The 10,049-nt window shown below is 26.5% G+C and overlaps 1 protein-coding gene across 1 annotated transcript; it reads left to right on the top strand.

The window, feature by feature from the left end:
- The first annotated feature begins 970 nt into the window (after positions 1 to 970).
- Positions 971 to 6,584, top strand: LOC124940765 (serine carboxypeptidase-like 27). Its single transcript, XM_047481307.1, has 10 exons — positions 971 to 1,008; positions 2,684 to 3,006; positions 3,114 to 3,206; positions 3,281 to 3,373; positions 4,280 to 4,365; positions 4,459 to 4,731; positions 4,836 to 4,963; positions 5,126 to 5,221; positions 6,152 to 6,257; positions 6,347 to 6,584. Exons 1-10 carry the CDS (start codon positions 971 to 973, stop codon positions 6,494 to 6,496), a joined length of 1,386 nt encoding a protein of 461 aa, XP_047337263.1. The 3' UTR covers positions 6,497 to 6,584.
- The last annotated feature ends 3,465 nt before the right edge of the window (positions 6,585 to 10,049 follow it).

Raw genomic sequence — 10,049 nt, 5'->3', positions numbered from 1 at the left:
TTTTCACACCGCCACGCATGGGCTAGCGGGCTCCAGCCCTATCTAAATTAAAATCTTAAAATAAAACATTTTATATATGTATTTTATATATGACTCATAGCCTAGTTGGCTATGTAGCTAAACTGTGGAAATGAGGTTAGGTGATTAAACCCTGCCTCACCTTTAATTTATTATATTTATAATAATACATTATTTTTTATTTATTTCAATATAATTAATACTACAAATTATTTATAAGGGTAAAATATAAAAATTAAAATAATAATAGTGTTTTATATTTCTTAATTTTATACTATTTCAAAAATTTATAAGAAAATATAAATTAATATTAATAAACAAGTTAAAATAGTTACATTGGTTTGATTCGGTATTTAAATAAAGAATTTGATATCCTTGCTCAAGAACCTAACAAATCTCCTAGAATTGATGTTGATGTAAGTTCTCTTAAACTTGATCCAGCATTACGTATTCCGATATTGAAATATCATTTTAATCAAAGGGATGAAATTAGACGAGCTTATATCAAGATGAGGTCATATCAACCTATTAAAGATGGGTACCCGCCGACCAAATTTGGAAATCAAAATCGACGGTTCCAAAGTCATTGGTTTAAGAATTTACTTGGTTAGAATACTCTCTTTTGAAAGATGCTGCTTTTTGTTTCCCATGTTTCTTGTTTGAACATAAGCAACCCAAAACCTACATTTACAATAGATGGATTCAAATATTGAAAGCGAGTTAATGATTAGGATAGATGCTCTTTTGTTATGCATATATGATGTAATATTTCACCACATAACCACATAATAGGGCAGTTGAATATCTTGATAATCTAATGAATATCCTTGTCATATTGACAAAGTACTGAATGCATAGTCTTCAGATGAAAAACAAAATAACAGATTACGGTTTACAACAACTATTGAAAGCACTCGGTGACTCACTTTGCAAGCGTGTGCATTGAGAGGGCATGACGAGTCTCCATCTTCTAATAATCGTGGGAATTTTATTGGAAAAAAACGAAGTATAAAATATTAAATCTGAGATGCAAGTTGAAGTCAGCCCCATGTAATTTTTTATCCTAGTTCCGCTCCTGTTCACACCAAAATTAAATGTGAAGTGTGGACATCATATTCATATGGTGAAGGTTAGAATTTGAATTCCAACTGAAAATATGAAATTTGTTACTAGATTAATACCATAAGTTTTAACTTGGATTAAAGATCCTACAATCTTAATGTCTAATATTTGCTCTTATTAAAAAAAAAATATTAATGGAAAAAGGGTTTAGACTATTCCAACCCATCCTAAATCAAAACTTAAAATGAGTTTTTCCTCTCTAACCCATCCCTAAACCAATACCCAAAATGTATTTTGGGTTTACCACCATTCTCTCCTTTAAACGCAAATTTGTGTGGTTACTTTTCAAATAACCTAAATTTAAAATAATATAAATTAGTCTTTTAATATAAGTTAATTTTATATATTTAATTTTTTATATAATTTATTTATATTTTTAATCTTTTGTTTTTATTCTATAATTTTTTACGTATCATAAATTTATAATAATGAATAACATTGATAAAAATAAATTAAAAAATAACAAAATAATTTTAATTATGTTTATTTTGATGTAATTTTCTTCCTCGTATAATATAATTTGCGTTTATTTAATAATGTTTAATTTTTTTTTATGTTTATAAATTATTGATCTATAAATAATTTAATAATAATAATTTAATTAAATGAGAAAAAAATATTTAAATTCATCTGTAAAATTGATAAATATATAAGTAATATTAAAAAAATTAAAAAATGAATATTTTAAATATTTAAAAACGAACATTTGAGCTAAAGATTTGATAGGATTATTATTGCATTTTTAGGGTTGCAAAATGTCTCTAGCGCAAACTTCTCTTATATATATATATATATAATTTTAGGATACATCAACGGTGACAAAAAAATTTAAAGGGCAATTATTTTTTTCATAAATCAACTTCTTGCGAAAATTAACAAAAGAAATGGTTAAAATCAATCCAAAAATAGCTCCCTCCAAATTATGATATAATTTATCATAAATTATCCAAAAGAGAAAATTGATTCTAAGTTACAACAAAATAATTATTACACCTATCAAGGATAAATATAAATATAAATATAAATATAAAAAGAAAAAGAGAAAAACAAAATATCACATTCTATCCAAATTTAAAATATCTCAAAATTGTTTGAGAACTTTAGTTTCTCTATAACAAAACTATTTCCGCTAAGCTTCATTTAACATTATTATGATACTAAAATGTAAATAAAAATGGTTAGAAACTTTGGAATAACTTAGTATGTACAATATCTCTATATTTATTGATAGATCATGTGCTAATTAGTAGCATAGATCCCAAAAAAATGTCAACTTGAGAATCCTTTTTGGTTACCCTTTTCTTACACCATTTGCTGGTGATGCCTTGTTAATTCTCTTCATCTCTACTCAATCATAGTGTGCCAATGAGAAAAAAAAATCTTGACTATTCATATCCCCATTTAATTTCCCATTCCACATGCACAAATCAAACCAATCAAAATTAGTGAACACTATGAGAAGTGGACCAAATAAACCTTTCTCCTTCACATGGATATTGACCCTCTTCATCACCATCATTCCCCTTCTATTCTCTCCGGCCACCGCCGCCACTTCCACCACCAACCGAAACAAAAGACAACAGGAGAAAGATAGGATCATCAAACTGCCCGGGCAGCCAAAAGGCATCAAGTTTTCCCAATTCTCGGGCTACATCACGGTCAATGAAAAGGCGGGTAGATCGTTGTTTTATTGGTTGATCGAGTCACCTAATAATAAAAAGCCCGCCACAAAGCCACTTATTTTATGGCTGAATGGCGGGCCTGGGTGCTCTTCGGTGGCTTATGGAGCCTGGGAAGAGGTCGGCCCATTTCGAGTGAACTCGGATGGGAAATCCCTCACATTAAGCCCATATGCTTGGAACCAAGGTTATTATTATACATACAATTAATACTCCATTTTAAAAATATAAAATAAAATTTATGAATATTATTATGAAAAGATGAATTAATTGATATTGGTTGAATTGATTTAGAGGCCAATTTGCTATTTATTGATTCACCGGCTGGCGTTGGATTTTCCTATTCAAATACTTCTTTTGATCTAGTTACCGGTGATAAGAGAACAGGTGATCTTTTAAATTATTTTTTTTTACTTTTCTTTCTTTCTTTATTTGATTGAAGTTTTATAATGAACTTGTAGCAAATGATACACACACATTTCTACTCAACTGGCTTGAGAGGTTTCCTCGGTACAAGGGAAGACCATTCTACATTGCTGGGGAAAGCTATGCCGGTAAAACAATCTTATCAATTAGTAAATTAATTCGTAATTGAGTTTTCGCACAAAAAAACGCGACCCATTTTGTGACAGTAAATGAGTCGGGTTGATAGTTCAAAGGTTTCTTTGCCCTCCAAACTTGTTAATATTAATATTAGTTAAGTTAGGAGTTCATTTCGATTCTCGATTAACTTAGTCAATCAATTTGGTCGGCCTTATATGTTTTTCATCATTTTAAAAAATGACCAATTAAAATTTTGTCCAATTTTTGTCATTGCGATTCAATTTTTTTTTAGAGAAATGATTAGAAAGAGAATTTGGGTGAGAGAATAACTTACATAATCTAATTGGTTGAAAAAATCAAATAATTTTTTTCCTTTATCTTTTTTCTCCAACTTTTTCTTTTTTTTCAACCAATGAGGTGATGATACGTTATTATCTCTCAATCCCCCTATCACTTCTCATTTTTTTTAACTCTATATTATTCGAATATTAACAATTTTTTTACAATATTAGACTTTTCTCATAAATAGACGGTTTCTTAAAGAAGATAGTTATGTTTTTTTTTTTTAATTATAAATATCTTTCAATGTTTGAATATATACAAAAAGCCCAAATTCATACTCAATTTATAATAATTTGGCTCTTTAAAAATGAATCTTTACAAAATTGTGAATTAATGAAATTCAAATTTACTATAATCTCAATTCATGTTTTATTTTCTAAATTAAATGCATATAAAGTCACTAAAGGAGTAACTAAAAATTGAAGAGGATAAATAATTTGAACAGTTTTAATAGTTTAGAAAACAAAATGAAACTAGTATTGCAAATTCTTAAAACAATGTGAGCTTATTTTCTTAATATTATTATTATTATTAAAGTTTAATCACTTAATTAATTTAATATTGAATTGTTACAGGCCATTATATTCCTCAATTAGCTCAACTCATTGTTAGAAGAAACAAGGGAATCAAGAATCCTCCTATCAATCTCAAAGGCTTTTTGGTAACCCAAAGTCATTTTCATTTATTTTTACTATTTTTTAATATTGTATTTACATAAAATTTCGAAAGAATTAACTAAATACATCTTTTACAGTTAGGAAACCCCTTGATCGATGATTATTACGATAATATTGGAACATTTGAGTTTTGGTGGAATCACGGGTTAATATCAGATTATACATACGAGGCTTTGAATGCATCGTGTCCTTCGGATTCTTTCTTAGATCCGAAAAATGACTGCTATCAAGCGTTGTTTAGGGCATACTCGGAGTTTGGAGACATTAATCCTTACGGAATTTACATGCCCACATGCTACGATGATGGAACCGTGACATCCACTTTCAAACACAATTTAAAGATGTCATTGGTTAGGCACTTAATATCCATTTCTTTCTTATTAAATATTAAATCACATAAACAAATATATAAAATATGATTTTGAACTTTATCTATCGATTTATAAATATGCAGCCATCGAAGTTTAGAGGAAACAATATGTGCATAGTGAAATACACGAAAATTTACATGAATCGACCTGATGTTCAAAAGGCTCTTCACGCCAATCATACTAATATTTCTTATCCATGGACGACTTGCAGGTAAATTCCCTATTCTCGTATTCATTTCATATTCTTTATTTGCATTGTTTCAAAACTAAAAAGATTATTTTCTTCTATTATATTATATATAACTTATAGAAAACATTCATCAATTTTTTGTTTGATATAATTACGAAATTTATATAAATTAAATAAATGCAGTGATGTTGTGAGGGGAAGTTGGACGGATTCACCCAAATCTATGCTACCCATCTTCAAAGAACTAATTGCTGCTGGCCTCCGCATTTGGGTATTTAGGTAATCTTCATTCCCTAACCGTCTTAATATTTTGATAATTACAAAATGGGAACATAAATACCAAATAAATTGATACTTATTTAAATAATTAGCATTTCAATTACCCTATTCAGGTTTAATTCATTCGAGCTCACATTGGGTAGTGATATAGTTGTCATTTGCCGAACATCAATATTTGAAAAATATTTATGAATTTAAATGAGAAAACGTCAATAAATCTTTGTAAGCATTTTTTTTTTTGTCAAATATCTTGTCTAGATGTTTATTTAGATGAGAAAATATTTTAAAACATAACATAATAAAATTTATATTCATAAATTTATATTTTTTTTTTGGTCAAACTCCAAACTTCGATCAATGTATTGCCAAAATGAGCATACATTGTCTTTATTTAGAGAAATAATACTCTAGCAACAACATTTCATTACTACAATGAACAATATGATGTCTGTGAATATAGATCCGAAGTTATGATTGATGGTTTGTTAGCTTTATAACAATTATATAGACATATTTAAGTACTTAAAATGAAACCAATAAAAATATTTGTAATGCTATATATTGTTCTAAGTGGTTCATTTAACTTAATGATATTTAAGGTTTATGTAATTAGTAGGTTAATAACAGGGGTATTTAATTTTAACATTTTATGCTTAATATACATATATTGTACTATAGGGTTTAAACATTATATAGACATTGTAAAAGGAATATATAAGGAGTGCATACAACTCTTTCATTAATACATATTAATTAAAAGCTACTTAAATTGGAAGAATATAGAGAATATAAACATGTCTCATCCAAAATACTCACAAAGAGAATTGTTTCAACACATAAACGTTTTTAGACGAGAAGAGTACTATAATATGTGTTTATTATTTTATTTCATTTTCATTTGTTTTGCTGAAAATTTGACAAATAATGCAGCGGAGATACTGATGCGGTTTTGCCACTAACTGCAACTCGATACTCGTTAAAGGCTCTAAACCTCGAGACGGTAACTGATTGGTATGCTTGGTATGACCATAAGAAGGTAATAACTTAACTTTTGAATAGAAATATAGATTTTTTTGTGATATATTACAATACTTATGATGTTTATGTATATGTTATGGCGAATAGGTTGGAGGATGGAGCCAAGTTTATAAAGGATTGGTTTATGTAACCGTAAGGGGAGCTGGTCATGAGGTTCCTTTGGCTCAGCCGCGACTTGCCCTAACTCTCTTCCGTCACTTCTTAAGTGCCCACACTTTGCCGGCAACCTCTAACTAAATCGAGAGTCTTCTCTGCTTGTTATTTTTTCTCATTCATTCTTTCACAATAAATAATGTTAGTATTGTATTGGATTGTATTGTTAGATATAATTCTTGATATCAAAAAACATTTAACTTTATACAATACTACCATTCATCTTATAAAACTTTTATGGGAATGCATGTGCCCACAACTATGTTGATCTTGTGTCATGTTTTGTTTTTGGGAATTTTATTGTTGTCGTTTTGTTTGTTTATGTTGTTAAGTTTAAAATTTTTTTTGTTTATTAATATAATGATATTTCTTAAAGAAATACACATTTTATGTGTTTATTATTATTTTGAATCTAATGAGCAAAAAGATGCCAGCTTTCTTTACAAATTATTATTTTTTCAAAATGATTTTTAAAATTTGTCATAGTAAAAAATGAAAATATTTTTATTTGATATGATTGAATTAGATAAAAATATTTAGTTGAAAAGGTTGATAAAAGAAAATCGAGTTCTTGATAAATTTGTAGATCATGCTACAAACTGTTTTATTTTTATCATTTTCTTTTTTAAATTTGATTTGTTTTGAAAAAAATATTTTAACATAAGAAGTTATTATAGGATTATGGTATATATATGTTAGAAATTTCCTATGAATTATGACAAAAAAAATATATAATATATATATATATATATATATATATATATATATATATATATATATATATATATATATATATATATATATCATAAAACGGTGATCAACGAATTAACAATTTTAATAAATTTATTTTGTTCTTCAAACATATTTGAGACTCAACTTTCAAGATATATATTAAGTCTTTCTAACCTTAACATCTTTATTTCATTTTTAAACAAATTTAATATTAATTTAATTATGAAAATATAATTTTTGAAAATTAAAATATAATTATATTTTAGTATTATTCAATATATACAATCCTTAAATATTTTATTTTACGATATATGAAATTAATTTAATTTTACTATAAAATGTTTGATTTTTTTTTTCAAAATAGATTTAATAAAGTCTAATATATTGTCAATTTTTTCTTAAATACAAAACACAACCAAATCTGAAAAATAAAAATAAGAGTTCGCAGCTCAAAAGAGGGTGAGAACAATTTCAAAACCAAAATTCATTGTAATTCTTAAACATTGAGGTAGCGTTTGGTTGGTGGTACAAGTTATATAAGGTACAAGTTGTATAGAGGTATAAATTGTAACGATGTATAAATAATATAGGGTAGTATAAATTATATAGGTTATTGATGTTTGTTATGAATTATAAAAAATGGTATAAGTTGTATATGGTTTATAATTTTGTGTTTGGTATATAGTATAAGAATGTAGTATAAGTTATATAAATATTAATTTAAAATGTTAATTATTATTATTATTATTATTATTTTATATTTATTTATATTATAAATAATTTTTTTTATTATAAATTATTGTACTATTATTTAATAATTAATATAAATTTAATTAACATATAAAAAATTAATTATAATATAAACTATAAATTATTATGTTTATTTAATTTAAATATTATTAATAATTGTAATAAAATAAAAATATTATTTATAATATAAGTAAATATAAAAAATAATAATTAATAAAATTATAGTTATAAAAATAAATAAATATTTTTAAATTAAAAAATTGAATTATTTAAAAAATAGTAATATTAAAATAATTATATATAATAATAATATTATTATTAAAATTAAATAAAATATATTATATATTATATAATAATATAATATTAATAAAGAGTATAATGAAAAATTAAAAATTAAATGAAATAAGAATAGTGTTGTACCTAAGGGGACTAGTTACTATTTTATACCAAATATGAGGTACAAATTATATAGGGATATAAATTTATACCAATAGTAAAAATATAAAAAACACCGTATTAAAACACTATTGGTATACTATACCAATAGTGTTGTACCTAGTTGTATTGTCAACCAAACATAACTAGAGTGTATTATAATCTATATATATATATAATGATACTTAATTTTTAAAGTGTCCGGATTGTCGGGTCGAGAGCTGTGGTTAATTTGGATACTTGGGTCGGATTGTGGGTAGACCCATTTTTAAATTTAAAACGGTTAAAAATAAAATTAAAAATGCTAGAGGTATGTTTTGAACTTGCAACCTAACAAAACAAGTACAACTCTTTAACCAACTAGGCTACAAAGACTTTATATTTTAAATTCAACACCAAATTTGATAAACGCGGGACGTTTTAATATTAATATAATTTCAACTTTTTAACTAACTAATCTATATATATATAATGATGCTTAATTTTTAAAATGTCCGAATTGCCGGGTCGAGAGCTGTGGTTAATTTGGATACTTGGGTCGGATTGTGGGTTGACCCGTTTTTAAATTTAAAACGGTTAAAAATAAAATTAAAAATGCTAGAGGTATGTTTCGAACTTGCAACCTAACAAAACAAGTACAACTCTTTAACCAACTAGGCTACAAAGACTTTATATTTTAAATTCAACACCAAATTTGATAAACGCGGGACGTTTTAATATTAATATAAGTTCAACTTTTTAACTAACTAATCTATATATATAATGATGCTTAATTTTTAAAGTGTCCGGATTGCCGGGTCGAGAGCTGTGGTTAATTTGGATACTTGGGTCGGATTGTGGGTTGACCCGTTTTTAAATTTAAAACGGTTAAAAATAAAATTAAAAATGTTAGAGGTACGTTTCGAACTTGCAACCTAACAAAACAAGTACAACTCTTTAACCAACTAGGCTACAAAGACTTTATATTTTAAATTCAACACCAAATTTGATAAACGCGGGACATTTTAATATTAATATAAGTTCAACTTTTTAACTAACTAATCTATATATATATATAATGATGCTTAATTTTTAAAGTGTCCGGATTGCCGGGTCGAGAGCTGTGGTTAATTTGGATACTTGGGTCGGATTGTGGGTTGACCCGTTTTTAAATTTAAAACGGTTAAAAATAAAATTAAAAATGCTAGAGGTATGTTTCGAACTTGCAACCTAACAAAACAAGTACAACTCTTTAACCAACTAGGCTACAAAGACTTTATATTTTAAATTCAACACCAAATTTGATAAACGCGGGACATTTTAATATTAATATAAGTTCAACTTATTAACTAACTAATATATATATATATATATAATGATGCTTAATTTTTAAAGTGTCCGGATTGCCGGGTCGAGAGCTGTGGTTAATTTGGATACTTGGGTCGGATTGTGGGTTGACCCGTTTTTAAATTTAAAACGGTTAAAAATAAAATTAAAAATGCTAGAGGTATGTTTCGAATTTGCAACCTAACAAAACAAGTACAACTCTTTAACCAACTAGGCTACAAAGACTTTAAATTTTAAATTCAACACCAAATTTGATAAACGCGGGACATTTTAATATTAATATAAGTTCAACTTTTTAACTAACTAATCTATATATATAATGATGCTTAATTTTTAAAGTGTCCGGATTGCCGGGTCGAGAGTTGTGGTAATTTGGATACTTGGGTCGGATTGT

This window comes from Impatiens glandulifera, chromosome 1 (genome assembly GCF_907164915.1).
Source record: "Impatiens glandulifera chromosome 1, dImpGla2.1, whole genome shotgun sequence".
In the NCBI taxonomy this organism is placed as follows: domain Eukaryota; kingdom Viridiplantae; phylum Streptophyta; class Magnoliopsida; order Ericales; family Balsaminaceae; genus Impatiens; species Impatiens glandulifera.
The sequence above is the reverse complement of the archived record's forward strand: the minus strand, read 5'-3'. Positions and strand labels throughout refer to the sequence as shown.

Coding starts and splice junctions, on each gene's coding strand:
- LOC124940765 (XM_047481307.1), top strand. CDS start 971: ATGACGAGTCTCCATCTTCTAATAATCGTGGGAATTTT. Junction 3,374..4,279: donor TGCTGGGGAAAGCTATGCCG/GTAAAACAATCT, acceptor GAATTGTTACAG/GCCATTATATTCCTCAATTA. Junction 4,366..4,458: donor TCAATCTCAAAGGCTTTTTG/GTAACCCAAAGT, acceptor CATCTTTTACAG/TTAGGAAACCCCTTGATCGA.